The sequence below is a fragment of the Epinephelus lanceolatus genome, chromosome 8 (genome assembly GCF_041903045.1).
Source record: "Epinephelus lanceolatus isolate andai-2023 chromosome 8, ASM4190304v1, whole genome shotgun sequence".
In the NCBI taxonomy this organism is placed as follows: domain Eukaryota; kingdom Metazoa; phylum Chordata; class Actinopteri; order Perciformes; family Serranidae; genus Epinephelus; species Epinephelus lanceolatus.
This window is the reverse complement of record NC_135741.1, coordinates 9,008,180-9,024,731: the sequence shown is the minus strand read 5'-3', so window position 1 is coordinate 9,024,731 and position 16,552 is coordinate 9,008,180. Positions and strand designations below refer to the sequence as shown.

The following is a 16,552-nucleotide window of genomic DNA, read 5'->3' as shown; positions in this document are numbered from 1 at the left end:
ATGTTTTAGCAGGAATATAATTTGAAGTTGGGGAGAAATTGACAACATTGGCAACCAAAAGAATCATGTTTGGCTGAAGTTCGCATGTAGCTACATGTATGTTAGCAGCGTACTTGCAGCCAGGAAATGACTGTAACAAAGGATAGAGACACTTTCTACTGTGACAAATCACCAATAAAAGCTTCTAAACACAATCGGACATGTTCCAGTTGGAATACAATCTGAAATCGGGGAGAAATTAATAACATCAACAACCAAGATTACAGGTTTCCTTGACTTAGCATGTGGCTACATGTATGTTAGCGGTGTACTTGCAGCTAGGGAATTACTTTAATTGAGAATAGTGGCACTTTTTACAGCAATAAATCACCAGTAAAAGCTTCTAAACACAAATGGACATATTTTGGCAGGAATATAATACTTAATTGGAGAGAAATTAACAACATCAGCAACCAAAAGATGCATGTTTTGCTGACGTTAGCACACAGCTGCATGTTCGTTAGCAGGGGAATGGCTGTTACAGAGAATAGTGGCACTTTCTGCCATTAAATTACCAATAAAAGCTTCTCAACATAACCAGACATGTTCCTGTTGGAATATGATCTAACATCAGGGAGAAATTTACAACACTGACAACCAAGTTTACGTGTTTGCCTTATGTTAGTTTGTTGCATGATTTAGCAGTGTAGGCTACATAATTTAAACACTTGCAGTAGCATGCCAGGAGCAAACGATGTTGACCTTATAATTTGAAACTTTGGCCATGTTTAATATGAACATCCGATGTAATTCTTTATACAGTAAAAAGATACAGAACAGCAAAATAGGTCCCCTTTAAAGAGAAATCTGCATTGCTAAACAGCTGCTGCTCCCATAATGCTCCTGAGTGATGTGGTGTCGTTAAGTCATTGTTGGTGGTCACCAGCTACTTACTGTAAAGTGTATGTCTCAACTGAGAACATACGCTGACTCATGTTTCCAAAAAAGTTAAATATTACCACATCACAAATGTGACACAAACATAGCGATGCACTTTTAAAATTAGCATTTTTCCTGCAGAGCTCCTCATCTGAGCGTCTCCAGCTTTGCCATCTTTGATCAAACTGCAAACTGCAACTTTCAGAGGCACATAAACAAGCCTTTAAGATGACTATTTAGATGACTCCTCATTCCACCGGATCAACAGATGGTTTGGGTGGAGAGAAAATTATATACAGCCACTTTAGTCTAAAACCACAAAAATTCCCCTCGCCTTAACAACTGTGATACAAGGCCAACGTTCAGCTTCACTAGGCCTGCCAGGTACTGGGTAGACTTGCATACTGTCGGGCCTCCAGGCACATGATGGATGCTAAGCTACTTTAGTCGGCGGGGTGGTTAAGGAGTCAGTATTCTTTGTATTTCATTGGCAATGCTCTCCATGAATAAAGATAAAATCTGATATCCTTCACTCAGCTTCTCCCTGATGGTTATCTGGAACAGCTTCAAGAGCAGTGTATTTTGAAAATGATCAGAAGGCCCAATGGTGATGGTCTGAGCATACAAGAAGCTGTGATTTTAATCTAGTGAAACGCTCAACCACCAACAGGGTCCGCATTCCCATCTTATCAATGGCTTTCATTCCTAAGTCTCATACAGAAGTTACTGTCTAGTATAGGCTCACTGCTGTTAGACCCCACAAAACATGCATCTCCTGGTAACCAGACTGCCAGATCAACTTTAAGACACATTCAGTGTTTTGAAAAACACAGGGCAAAGGGCCAGTGAGGTAGCAGGGGAAATTAAACTAGCACAACTGACCTTTCTTTTGATTTCTAAACATGCACAGGCGGTGTGCATGGGGCTGTAATAACAGTGGAAGAGTTTGGAGGGTGTCTTTTTCTTGCCTTTCCAAAACCAGAAGCACAAGAACATCAATGTAAGAAAGAAATTAAAAAGTGAGTTTATCTGCTCTAACATGAGGGTGCTTTCACACCTGCCCTGTTTGGTTTAGTTTGTTTGCCCCCTAAGTGCGGTCCATTTGGTCAGGTGTGAACACAGTAATCACACTCAGGTGTGCACTAAAACAACCGCACTGAGACCGTCTTGAAGAGGTGGTATCAATTCGGATACAAACGAACTCTGGTGTGGTTCGTTTGTGGTGAGAATGTGTTCTGACCTCAATCCGAAACAACTGCCAACACGTTAATTGGTGACTCTAAATTGTCCGTAGGTGTGAATTTGAGTGTGAATGGTTGTCTGTCTCTATGTGTCAGCCCTGTGACAGGATAAGCGGTTACGGAAAATGAACGAAAAATGAATGAATGAATATACTTATTGCATAAATATAACATAATCAACCTGACACAAATTTATGTTTCCTGGGATAGCAAAGCATGACCTGCCTTACTCTCCCTCTGATTGGCTTGTACGTTGTTGCTTGGGTTGGTTAGGTTTGGAGAAGAGGAGTGGGATTGGTTAGGGTATATAACTATAAGCAGTTTCCACTGTAATTTGATTTATTAAAAGAAGCAATTAAGGTGTATTATTGTTTTACTTATAATGCAGCAACAGATTTGCATTTGCAGAACTTAAATGACGGATACAAGTTTTCTGCTCATTTATATATGGCCTGAGTACAGGTCAAAGGCTCTGTGACTTCTTAGGAGCAATATTTACTTTTCATTAAAAATACAGTATGAGAATGAGAGTGTGTGTGTGTGTGTGTGTGTGTGTGTGTCTGAATCAAAGACTTTTTTCCATTACAACACGGTCTGGCTCATGGCATGGAACATGCATCTTCAAAAGCAGCAAACCTGAATGGAAAAAATGTCCGACCAAGCAGCTTTGCTCTGCTGCAACATACTGTGAAGGAAATTCAAATATCACATCCTAGCTGAGAGAGAAAAATAAAAACAACAAGGGCTTGTACTTTGGCATAATTAGGTCCAGGGGAATTCATTAATCCTTAGTTCCAGCTTGTTACTTGCCAAGTTATGAAAACTTGTGAAAACTTTTGTACAGCTTTGCAACCACACTCGGTGACCAGCTGACAGAACTCCAAATGAAGTAGATCCCGCTGTGCGAGAAATAAAAACCTGTGATAAATGCTTCATTATCTTTACTGCATAAAAAAGACTGAAGACACAGGGGAGGCTTAAATAAGACTTGCAGAAAAACGAGAATGACTACAGATTACGAGGATTTTCAAATATAAACATGCTTCAGAGAGAAACAAGATTAAGTAGGGGAAAAACGGGTAAGGGGGTTGGAAAAACAACAAATACACTGGGTTATTTCTTTCGGCATATATAGAGCAGGACATCTGAACTGCACACAGGAAAGCCTGAATAAACTTTGCTTCAGGGGAAGTGGGGTCCTCTTGTCCTGTAGATTATTCCAGGTTTCATTTCCCCAACAGGATGGTGACTCAGCAAGAGGCAAACATTTTAGACCATCACAAACCAGTGCACCAAAACAATGGAGTGCCAGTGACCTCTTAACCACAAACCCATTTGCTTTTTAAAGATATCTCCGCTGTGGTGAAGGTGTGGTTGGGTTTAGAAACAAAACCTACTTGGTTATGGTGTAGAAAAGATCATGTTTTGGATTAAAACACCCATGTTTGGTGGCACTAAAGCCGTTGGAAATGGCGCAATGTGTCAATGACTAACACCCAGGTTATTTGACTTAAACACCGCTGGGAAAAGCTCCAAAAAGTTGGTGAAAATCATCCAGGTTCGGTAAAAAACAGCCAGTTTAGGTGGCTTAAACCAGTGGTTCCCAACTGGTCCAGCCACAGGGTCCAGATTTCTTCTTAGTCATTAGTTCAAGGTCCACACAGTTTCATATTTTCATCGTCATACTTTCATTTGGCCATGCCGTCAAGCTAGTTTTACTGTCTCTGTTAAGTAGCTGTCCGTTAGTCACTAAATTTACAGCAGGAAATGGCACTTCAAAATAAAAGCTCTGTGCCAGAAATTCACTGTACTTTAAAATGAAGTGGGTTTTTACAAACTTGACAAGTTTGAGAGTCGCTTGCGGTCCATTCAGAATGGACCAGCGACCCACCAGTTGGGAACCACTGGCTTAAACACTGCTGGAACACACAGAGATGTGTTGGTAGAAATCCCTCTGGTTGGGTGCCACAAACCTAGCTGGGAAACGCCGCTATGTGCCGCTCAAAACACCCAGATTTAGTGCTACAAACACTGGTGGAAGCGCTGTAAAGGGTCACCAAAAAACAAATGGTGCTTTTGTTTCTTCTTCTTAAACAAAGATCTGTGGTTTGTCAGCCATCTCGCCGAGATGTCACACCATCCGCCATCCCCTCCATCTCCCAGTGACAAAGTCAGTTTATGTGCTACATCACTTTAGCAACATTGATATGATATGTAGGAAACATGCAAATGAAACATAGAATACCCACATACCCCACATTGCCATCTAGTTTCATTATGTGTCAGATATTTTAATATATCATTTATCATTACATCTCAAACACTCACACCAAAACAATCCAGATTGATGAACAGCACTACAGGTAAGAGGAAAATGTGTATTTTTGATTTTGTCCCTTTAAAGCTACCAAGGATGAGCAGAAAGAGGAAAGGAAGGAGGGGGAAAACAACAAACAGGCACAGATTCCTGCAAGGACACGACGTGCGTAAGTGTGTGGATGTGTGTATAACAAAGAGAAAGATTTGTTATGTCTGACATGATAACACAGACCAGACAGGTGCAGCTCTCCTGAGGGCCTCTGCAGCCTCAGAAAGGGGCACAGCTGAGGCCCAGTACACGAGTTTCATTTCAACGGCGGCTTTAGAGGCATTCTGAGGACATTTTGTTGCAGTTGACGTGTTGCCATGTTATTTATTAGTATTAGATCAAAAGATATCAAGAGTTCTTCATACCCCAAACAGACAAGCACTTACAACTGCCCTCCTTAGTTACTGTTGCTATGATTGAAAACGCTGTCTCGGGCTGACTCTTTAATGCTTCCTGTTTTAAAAAGGGGCATGAAAACGCACTTGGTGACTACATACTGTACATGATATCATGCTGAAAGACTGAGACTGAAGCTGCAAGATCCAGACAAAAAAATCAGCATTCACACAAGTTCATCTAGTCAGTCCTACAAGTATGATGATTGTAACTTTGTCATTTTTTTGGTTTGGTTTTGTTTTGTTTCGCTTTTATCTTAACCCTCCCCTGAGCTACAAATATTTTTCCCTAAACCACATTTTTTTTATATTCACACCAAATGTACTTGCCACTTGTCACAGGGGCCATTTTTAGATTTTAAAGACTTACACTTTGATGATTGAATAAGTAAAAAGTTAAAAACGAGGTCCTGGAGTTGAAAAAAACCTTGATTTTTCATAATTATCATGCATGAAAGAGCACAGAATTTAATGTTGTTTTTTTTACAGGAAATATATAAACAAGAAAAATCACTAATTTAAGCTTAGATTTGGTTTGGTTATGACGGAAGCATTTGAAGCAAACGATATGTTCAAGGACTGTCGGAAATGTAAATATCGGACTTCTGATTCTGATCATTTCTGTTTCTGGCAATGACAAATGATGTAATTTGGCTTTTTTTTTCAAACATGACGCCTTTCAAACCCGACAGTAGGTTTTGAGTTCCAAAGGGTATTAAAATAAATAAAAAATGCAAACATTTAAAGATGTGTTCCCTCCCCTTAGCCAAAAAACAAAACAAAATTTAAGCTCCTCCCCACTGCTTAAAAATCATTTGACGTGCCTCCCCTGTTGTGCAACACCCCTTCCTCTAACAGAAGTAATGAACAGTGCCTTAGGCTGTTATTTCTCACTGCTGCTCAGCTCACATTACATAAAACAGCATGTTTTCACTTTTAGCATTACAAGAGAAAAGGTTTTCAGTTTTCAGTCTTTAGAGTTTCCGTGGCTCATTATAAGAAAAAAGAATAGTCGGCTCTAGCTCATCAGCGCTGGTGTTCAAAACACACAAAACCCTTAATTTGTGAAGTTGGTAGCTAATTAGGCTCCTGAAGAGCAGCAGACTTGTTTGGCTGCCTACGAACGAGCTCCTGAATTAAATAAAAGCAAGCAACGAGGGGAAGCTGGTGTTTTCCCTGTGTTTAATTTTCACCGAGCCATCACACCCTCAAGCCTGCAAAATTCCACATGTCGACCTCCCTCTGTGAGCATTAAGGGTTTAACAACAGCTTAGGCGAATTTGCATCTTCTTAAGGTTACAACAGTCTTGGAAAGATGGCAGCCTCTCTGGTTTCACAGGTAGAGACTTGTCATACAGTAAGAGGAAGTGGAGGCAGGGTGCTACTAGTCTCAGGGAGTGAGACATCATCAGCTCTGATAAGACACCAGGGTGGGATTTTTATAAACACTTCGCAGGATGTCAGGGTCAAACCTGCTTTTAAAAGACAATAGAGACGAAGAAGGATCGCATTCCTTCAGCAAACTTAAGCACCCTGGAAAAAAAATCTACTCTGCTCACAACACACAAAAACATTTTTAGTGAAAAGGACAGCAACCCCCATCAGAGTAGCTGTATAAGTTGGGAGGGACCATACAAGACAATGCAGCAGCTCCCTTGGGAGAAAAAGCGGAATGCCAAAGTGACTTCACATCAATGCCGCCAGCAGAGACAATGGTCGATTCAATGAGGCACAGACAACTATGGAGCACCTTCAAAGGGAAAGTGCAGTACAGTTAACTTAGCATTTCAATGAATCTCTAATAAGTGCTAGTCTGGGCACAGCCTGGGAAACAGCCCGGTAAGACAGTGTGAAAAGATTGAAGAAGACTGGTGAAGGTGGGGAAATCACTCTGTAACAGTCTATTAGAGTCTTTTGTTCTTCCTATCAAGCTCGTGTTGATTTAAAACTCACTATTTCAAGAGGAGCAGAGTGGCCACTGGCATTTAGGTTCAGTTTAGGGATGTCAGTTTCATTTAATTTCGCTCTTGATAGCCCAACACCCATTAACTGGTAACTAATTGGTTAATTCTTTAAAAAAAAAAATGACATGAAAAACAAGATGCCTTTCCTTTTAGTGCGGCACTTCATTGACTCACTCAGCACGTTTACATGACATCAGAGAAAATGATTTATTGTGTTAATCTGACTAAAACCAAACTTTTAAAAACACGTGTTAACATGTTAATCCAACTGAAATCATACTAAATCAAATTTCTCAAAGTCGGGCTGACACACCCAGACAATGCAACTGGGAGTCTAATTACTCGTGCATGTATACAGTCAATCAGACGCAAAGTAGCTAAGGGGCTCTGCGCATGCTCCACAAAAGTCGAATAGCATTAAATGCGTAACAGAAGAAGAAGCCAATAACAATTTGGTGAAGTCTACATCCAGAGCTGTGCATTTTTGGACGGACGAAATGTACAGAGCTGTGAAGTTGTCCACCATGGTACCAGTTTGCGGCTAGCTAACTGTAGCTAATTTGCTGATTGTTTGGTCCGTGACATAATAGGTCAACCGGAAAAAGTTCCAATACTAACAAGCTGAAAGGAGGCATATCGCCACCTATCGTAGTGGAGTCGTACATCGGTCAATAAATCTTTTCCCCTCCTGTGCTTGTATACTGGGACAATGACAGTGCTGGTCTAGCAGCCTGTGTCCGACACGCCAAATACCATTTAACATGAAACTACTTTATTTAGTATTTTTACCCATTTTAATAACCTGATGTGTTTGTTTTGGAGAGAAAAAGTCCTCTGTGGAGAATTTGGCTCACAATAAAAACCTCCTCAATGAACACTGAAGGAATTCTAACCCGGAGAAGTTTCAGCTGGTTGCAATCTGCAATCCTCGCCACTAGATGCCACTAAATCCCCCTAAATGTTACACACTGTTCCTTTAAAGTGAGCGCTAAACCGCTCATTTAGCAAAAAATGAGCTGATAACAAAGGAGGAAGAAAGAAAACTTTGGTGACCTTTTTCCAAACTGAACAAATAAGTCTTTCTTCTAATTTTCCGAAGAATGTAATTAAAATTCCAACACTGAGAGCGAAACCAAATATCAGACATTTGTGATTTGCTACCACAAATAGTTTCTGATCATTAGCTGTTTATTGCTCGAGTTGTAGACCGTGTTGTGTCCTCAAGACATCCTGTGACCTCAGCGTGAACTCTGCTGGGTTTATTGCACCTGTAGCTCCATAACACAGGAATGAAGGGTGATATACTCCAAGCATGTCTTACTAAAAAAAAAAAACAGAGGCCAAAGGGCATTGGTTTAACTGTTTGTCTGTTATCAATCTTTTTCTCAGCTTTCGAATAATTATAAGATAAGATAAGATAAGATACACCTTTATTGATCCCATAATTGAGAAATTCCAGTGTTACAGCAGTCAAGGAAAAAGAGTCAGATTAAAGATTTAAAGATTTCACACAGCGTGAACTGTAAACACGCTATCTAAATTATTCTTGTCTTGCTGCACTGCAAAGAGGGCAGATTACAGGGTTCACTTTAGAGCAAAATACAGAAATTGGTAGTGACTGAGTTTCTTGCTTATGAGCACTACATATGATGTAGAAAGTGTCAAAGTTATGGGACACCAGTCTGTAAATACTTTACCTGGAAAGTTCAGGTTTTCAACTCACATGAGAGACACTTACATTTACGATAGATATGATTTATGAAATGTACCTTTATATCAGTACCTTACAGCTTTTAATGCTATGATGTAATCAACTAGCCGTTTTTTTTAGTGATTTCCACGAACGTTTCCAGACAGTAAAGCCGCATGTTTTGATGATGTGATGCTGTGACGCTATCGGAAAGACTTTTACCAGTGGTGAAACCATCTAACAATGTTTGAGTAAAGTGTTACAACCTTTTTCTTGAACCAGAAATGGACCCGAAAGTAACGTCGCCAAACCCACCAAACTCCATTTCAAAAAACAATAATTTAAGCGTCTATGAGGGCAGCATATTTTCACATCTATCTGGGTGAATTAAGGGTTTATCTCAGCCAAACCAGAGCTTGTGGTTGTTAAAACAGCGTAAAGTCAAACAAAGATGGTTTTATTATGTTTCTGTCAAATTTAAATGAAGTGTGTTTTATGATGGTAAAATTACCCTTTATGTAAATGGAGTCTGGTGGGTTTGATAACAGGGGTTTTTGTGGCAGTTTCTGGTTGAACTAAAAGGATTTTCCTCCTTAACAAGAGGTCTATCTCTGTAGGGATCCTTTCTATTCTAGTGTCTAGTGTCTAGTGTTATTATAAGTATTCACTTATAATAACAATCTGAGCCTGTCAGTAGCAAAAACAAGCACTGGCTGCTGCCAGCTGCAGCTTTCTCGCTCAATACTGGAACAGTGTCAAAAATGTTCTCACTGAGACGCTTAAACATGGGAAAACTGGGTCCAGGTTAAAATATAACCTTTAGCTCTGGCTTTTTATTTGATTAATTGACATACAGAGAGCCACACAGCAACTCTGTAGCATGGAAATGAAAGCTTTGAAAGCTTCAGCCTGATCTGAGGATGATACATAAATCTATTAAACTGTGGTTTGAAACAAAAGCCAACCACGGACATATGCCTCACAGAGGGAAAATGTGGGAAGAAGTGTGAATGGAAAGAGTGGGACTCTAGTTACAACAGGCGGTACTCAAGAGTATGTGCGCTCATGTCAGCACATGCACAGCGTTGCTGCTGTACCAGCTGAGGTGCAGCTGTGTTTGGAGTCGGCTCTTCTGTCCGACACGGATGCGACTTTGGGCATGAAAGTGCAACATGACTGCAGCCGCAGAGCGAAGTGTATTGTGTGGAGACATTAGTTTATGTGAATGTTTGTGTGAGGGTGTGTCCAAGACTGTGATACATCTCTGCAGTCTAAAATCCTAATTTGCACCGCACCACATGAATCACACTGATCTCTGAGGTTATAAGAATATATTGTTCTTGCATGAATTGATTATATTCTAGTAATACAATTATAAAAGCTGGTTTTGGCTCTAAACTGCAAATATAATCAGAAGAAGAAAGGAAGAAAAAGCAACACTGAATTCAGGCTTGGAGGTGAGGCCACACTGTAGATCCTGTACCAACATTTTTGCTAATTTATTATAAATCATGCATACTTCACACGTTCCTGATCATTTTCCAAAACACTCTACAAGTAAAAAGCATTATCTTTGTGTTGTAATGTGGATGTAAATGCAAATCACTGTGAAAAGCCTACGTCACTGTAATACACAAACTTCCACATCAACAAACGTAGACATGACGTTCACTTACAGACACCACCTGGATTATTTCCGTACTTGAGTTAAATAAGTGGACATCAGTGGCTGCTGAGAAGGTGGTAAAAATATGAAACACTACAGCATCATTAGTAATGTAACCCCGGGCTATGTTCCTTTAAGTCGGGCACAGGAGGGTGTGCTCCTCTGACATTACAGAGCTATAGACTGCATCAAAACCAACCGCAGCCTCACTTCTCTATAGGGGGGCAACTATAAAGGAATATTTTCAGCGTCTCTATCCAATGGAGCTGTGTAATATTTGAGGGATACCCACAGAAAGAACAAAGAAAATGGCCGGACACTGGTCCTGTTCATGCACATCATGTTTCTTGAAGTAGCATACTCTTTGTGGAATGACTGCATTGGACAAAGACATGCAGAACAATAAATATGTGAAGTTAACACCTCGTTTTCACACAGCTCCGTACAGGGAGTCCATTCATTCCAATGAGAACCTAAGTGATCTCCGATGTGTTTGCAAAACTCCTCCTTCTGAAAATGCCTCAAGTACGTTGGAAAAAAAACTTTTGAGGCAGATTTCAGACAGACTGTGTGCCACAGGAAGTTAATACAAAAACAAATTAGCTAACAGACAGAACAAATGTATAAATAGAGCTGTTTTACATTCATCAAAGTGAAAAGTTCAGTGACATGTCGAGCCACTAACACTGGTGGCATGCTAGCTGTGTAACAAAATGCATGCACAGTAGATGGAACCTCTTCTACAAAATATTTTACAAAATGGGCTACACACCTGACAGGCCAACCTCAGTAATTATTCGCCACCTCGCATTATCATAGGGCTGCCCCCTGACAAAGATATTTCCTAGTTGACCACTAATCATCATTTAGGGCCGTTAGTCGACTAGTCGCTCGTATATTTTGGGTGGGGCAACGCACCTTCATTAACATAGGCCTATATTTTATCTACAAGTGCACGTCACACACTGAGCGAGCCGCCTGTTAATGACGCTGTGGGCTAATGGGCATGTAGCTACTTCCATGTTTCAGATGACACGTCATGTTTGTGGTCGACCAATGAAGATGAGTTTACATATCACCTTGGGTTCGTCCTTCACCTTCTAAAAATGATCCCACACTTTGGATTTCCTGCCCGACATGTTATTAACTAGCCTGTGGAATAACCGCAGGTACCAGCCCTGGAAATTGACTGCTGAGCATGGACACTTCTTGTGTCTGTCCTTTCAAATTAAATTCCCACATAGTCTAGTCATATAGGTTTGGATTTATTTTGATATGGTGTAGCAGAGTTTCACGTTTTTTTTCTTCTTCCTGCAACTAAGCGACCAATGAAATCTTGCCGACTAATGACCTTTCTGGTCAACTATTAGGAGGCAGCTCAACATTACTGGTTCTGTTTTTGTCCCTGTACTGCTCCATTCCACAACACTAGACTACAAAAAACACTCAAAATGAACTGTTCTGTCATTCCTGTGATGGCGTTTACATTCATTCATAAAGAGGTGCATTTCCTAACGTTGGACACTAGGGGCGCACTCTATAAGGCCATGAAACAAAACAGTGTGGAGACAAGCCGTAAAGTCACATAGAGAGCAGACTCAAAGACAGAGTTGCATGACTGTGGAGCAAACAGAAATTAGAAGTGAAAAGCTCAGGAAGCCGTGCAGTGGGAGCTAATCTTGGCTGTGAATGAATCATGAGGGACCCCCGCTGAACTGAGAAACAGAGTCAGGTTCAGAGTCCTCACCTCTCTGACCTCTATACCGGCCCAAGTCACACCTCACTGCAGAGTCAACAAATGCCAGCCTGCCGGCCTGCACTCCATATGTGCCGGTGCGCTCGAGCCACTTCAGTGCAGCATTGTCCCATCAGCCAAGATGGCCTCTCCCCCCGGGGCTATAATTCAACAATGCAATGTTTACTGAACCCAGTCTTCAAGCAATGATGTGAATGGGTCTGGAGGGGGCAGGCCTTCCCTACTGTTCAAACTGTGGAGTGGAGCTGGTGTTTGCACTGCTGTGCTGAGCAGCTCCATAGACTCCTTATCGACTCTGAATGGGAATTAAACACCAGGTAGCTGGGTTCTGAACCGACGAGGCGCCACACAGAGAGACCAACCACCTCGCCCAGTCGATACCAGCACAGACTAAATAAATCATCAGATCAAACTGTCGCTGCGTCGCATTTAGCAGCGAATGAAGGGGTTGAGTTACACACAGCAGAGAAAGACAACAATTTACACCAACGGCACACGCTCTGCAGACTATATAGGAATCCAGGCCGCCCTTCCCCCAACCTCAGTACAGCCCCCAATGAAGTCAAGGGACACTTGTGACAGTCTATACTGGGAGAGATCTCTGTGCCAAAAATTGTCAGCAGTGGTGTTCACAGTTGATGTCATACATCAGAAAACAAAGTGGCCTCACACTCAAATACTCTCATACTCTATATATGATTAAGTTGAAGCAAAGACCGATGGCTTTGTCAATCCATTCCCACTTGTCACACTCTGAGTCAAAACAGATTGAGAAGTGGACACCTTTACAGTTTTCTCATGGAGTATTAAAGGGATAGTTCGGACCTTTTGAAGTGGGATATATGACGGATTTATACATAACCAGTGTAGTACCTATGGTGGTCTGCACGCCTCCAGTTTGGAGAAGCAGGCTGGAGTCTGACACAGAAGCTAGGCAATGTTCTGTTGTGGATGGGGGCAGCAACAAAATTTATTTTAGACACCGACAAAAATTGGTATCCGTTGAAGTGTACGCTATATTAAGAATATTTTCACGGCTTTACCTTAACGTCAGACACCGATTTCCAAGGGGGAAATGAAGCCGTTACATCGCTCTCATCAAAGACAGACTCCATTTAAAAAAAAACTGTGATTTAACATCACAGGAGCTGTTGGTCTACTGCTACCTCAATCTGTTTCAAAGGGTTAGCTCGGATTCGCTAAAGTCACACAATTACACAAACAAACTAACTGACTGAAGCAGCGGTAGACCAGCAGCTCCTGTGTTCGGCAAGCCAAAATTACTGCTTTTGTCAATGGAGTCTGGTGACTTTGATGGGAGCACAGATGGATCGATATTGGATCGAACTGTTTGACAAAATGTGGAAATACTCATAATGTTGCATACACTTTAAGTTTTATGGATTTTTTTTAGGTGGTTAAAATACATTTTGCTGCTGCCCCTGTTCACAGCAGCACTCCTACCACTTCTTCATAAGGGGGGCGTGCTGACAGACATCTACGATATGTAATAAAGCCTTATGACTATGGATAAGTACCTCATACAAACCCAGTTCAAAAAATCAAAACTATCCCTTTAAGCTGTAAAAATACTTGACTCAAATAATTTCACACACTCGTGCTGCTGGTGGTTCACAGCAGGATATGGGTACTCATTTGTGATGGAGAGCTCTTACCCATCGAGAGGTTTTATTGGCTTTGATTGTTTGAGTTGATGCGCATGACCCTGACATTCCAGTGTGGAGGAAGCAGGGCCCGTAGTAACACCAGTACGTGTGCTTAATTGAATCAAGAGGCAGCCAGTTGCCGTAGTTCAAAGCCATAATGCAAGAAACAGATGCTTGTGGTTCCAGATAATTCAATTATGATGATATTGTTGGCCTGGTAGTCAATCAAGGCTGCGGTAAAAGTGTAGAGGCCATCTCCTATTACCTTCCAGTGTCAGGACACAACGGATGATGATGGCCCTCTGGGGGACTGGACAGCTTTTGTGGACCAATGATATTAAAGATAACTTGTATTGCTTTTGACGACGCAGGTACTGACACAAAGTGATAGATCATGTCATCTGCAGGAAACACTCAATGGCATGTCGCCGCTGGATGTTAAATATACCTTGAAATCATTCAGCTCTCCGAACGCGTGGAATATCACCGCTCATATACTCTATATCCAGCAGGTGAGAGATTTATGTCCGCCGGCCGCCGCAACTATGTCCCATCATTCAAGAAGGCTTTCCTTCAGATCAAATCAACACAGAGGAGTCACAGATATCTCAACCATGACAGCTCTGTTTATTGGAGGGCATAAAGGTGAGAGACCAGACGGGATATCTCCAGGGTGGGGAGGGGGGGAGTCTATTCTCAGCGGCAAGGCAACGGTCCTCCTCTATATGATTCATACCACAGATATAGCCGAGGAAAAACATCTTATTTCAGGCTGAAATATCAGTAGTAACGCCAGAATAAATACAGTGTGAGGAAAGTATCCCAGAGCTGTTAAATGGCAACAGTTTTGACAACTGACTCATCTTTTGAGCCATTTATCAGGCAAAAATACCAAACACACTGTCTCCAGCCTCTGATATGTGAGGTTTTGTTGAAATATATTTGGGTTTTGGGATACTGGTCAGACAAAATGAGCAACTTGAGGACATAATCTTGACGAGAGCTGGGCAATATCTCTATTATATCAGTATCATCGTATGAGACTTGATATTTTCTTAAATTTGGGGTATCGTGGTACCGTAAGTGTTGTCTTTTCCTGGTTTTAAAGTAAAGGTTGCATTACAGTAAAGTTATGTAATTCACCCACTTAGTTATTACTTATATCCACATTACTAATGATCTATTAAATATCTTGTTGTGTAAATGTTTTCTGAAAGCACCAATAGTACCAATATTGAGGTATTTGGTCAAAATATTGCGACTTTTTGATTTTCTCCTTATCGCCCAGCCTTAATCTTGATGCTTCAAGAGCTTGTGTGTAATTTGAAAGACCAACCAACAATGAAAATAATCATTAGTTGCTGACCCGTTGCCAAAATAGTGAAAGCTGGATGGACAAAACCAGAGGCTGTAACTTGGGGGAGTAAATTCCCAGTATGGTGCATTCTCCAAACTGAAGGAGAACGACACTTAAGAGGTTTGTCTTTTTTGTTTCGACTACCTAAAGCCCATTTTTTCTAATGAACCCAACCTTTATAGTGACGAACTGCAAGTATTCTAGGAATGATTCAAGAACGGCAAAGAAAGAAGTGATAAATGCCCATTTTCATGTAAGTTTTGCTCACAGTGCCACAAAATAAAATCATCTCCATGCAAATGTGATTAAAAAAGGCAGTGCGGGCAATGCAAAGTGTACCCTGACTAAGTTTGAGGAGGTTTAGGAGCTGAGGGGAGACTATGAATAGCTTGTTTCTATGGACAAACTTAGCCCAGCTTCACTCAACAGCAGCTACTAGTTTGTCATATTACTTTAAAAAGCATCTTTACAGCACATGCTGATGGGACTGTGTGCACCGGACTCTGTTATACAGTCCACTTGCTTGCATGTGAGCAGCCCTGCACCAGCAGACCGCACTATTTACTGGAACATAAATAGTAACATCAACACATGCCTGATACTTTTCTTTTGCCTTTAATAGGACATAAAAGCGCTGATTTGTAGCTTTGATGTGACCTCTGGGGGGATTAAAGGTTCAATAGGTGAGTTTTTGTGGCTGAATGAAAACATGAAGTGGAGAGTTTAAAAGTGAAAAGTGAGGAGAAAGTTTGAGGTGACTTACAGGAACCAGCAGCTGGCATGTGAGTATCAAAGAGAGAATAAGTCCACAGATCGAAGTGGTCGGAGTGCCCATTTTCCACCAACCCAGCACAGGCTGGAACTGCTGGGGGAAAGGAAAAACCGAGGTCCCTCACTTCACTCCTCCTGGCCGCTGCAGCGGTGTGTCGCCTGCACCTTTTTCACACTTTTCTTCAGTGTGCACAAACCCGACTGCTCCTCTGCGTCCCACACCCGGTGGGACCTCATCAACAGGTAAAACCGATCCTTTTACGCGCTCCTTGTTTTTTCTGCAGGAGTGAAATATCGAGTCGGAGAGGCTCCAAACTTGCTCCTGTGCACTCCGAAACTTGGGACTAGTAGTGGGGCTAAATGCAAAGTCACCGGGAAGTCCTGAGCTGGGATATAGCACAGAGAGAGAGAGGGAGAGGGAGAGGAGGGAGAGGGAGCTGCTGAAAAAGTAAAAGGCGGAGTGGAATTCAGGGAGTGCTGAAAGAGAAGACAGCTAATCCCAGTGTGGGGAGACGCCACCTAGTTAGACCCATGTTAGCTCTGTACATGACCACACACTCCTCATGTGTGTCCAGCCCTGACACAATGCTGTTGTAGTATTCATATCATATCTCCGCATGGACTTAAAGTCGGTCTGTGACTCTAAATATTCAGTTTGCAGCAGTGGTGCAGGTTTTGAGATCTCACAGGTGAGTAAAAGTGTCAGTATTGGAATTTAAAAATACTCTTACAAGTAAAACTGCTGCATTAAAAATCTTA

At 41.5% G+C, this 16,552-nt stretch overlaps 1 protein-coding gene across 14 annotated transcripts in view; it reads right to left on the bottom strand.

Annotated features, from left to right (window-relative positions):
* hspg2 (heparan sulfate proteoglycan 2) overlaps positions 1 to 16,218 on the bottom strand; it is a 172,562-nt gene extending 156,344 nt beyond the window's left edge. For 7 of the 14 annotated variants that reach the window (XM_078169808.1, XM_078169811.1, XM_033628952.2 and 4 more), the window contains exon 1: positions 15,786 to 16,217. In XM_078169808.1, the coding sequence (XP_078025934.1) occupies positions 15,786 to 15,857 (72 nt within the window). In that variant the 5' untranslated portion in view covers positions 15,858 to 16,217. Of the gene's footprint in view, positions 1 to 15,785 lie in introns of all 14 variants that reach the window. The other 7 variants (XM_033628943.2, XM_078169805.1, XM_078169803.1 and 4 more) reach the window with 2 other exon arrangements.
* Positions 16,219 to 16,552: the final 334 nt, after the last annotated feature.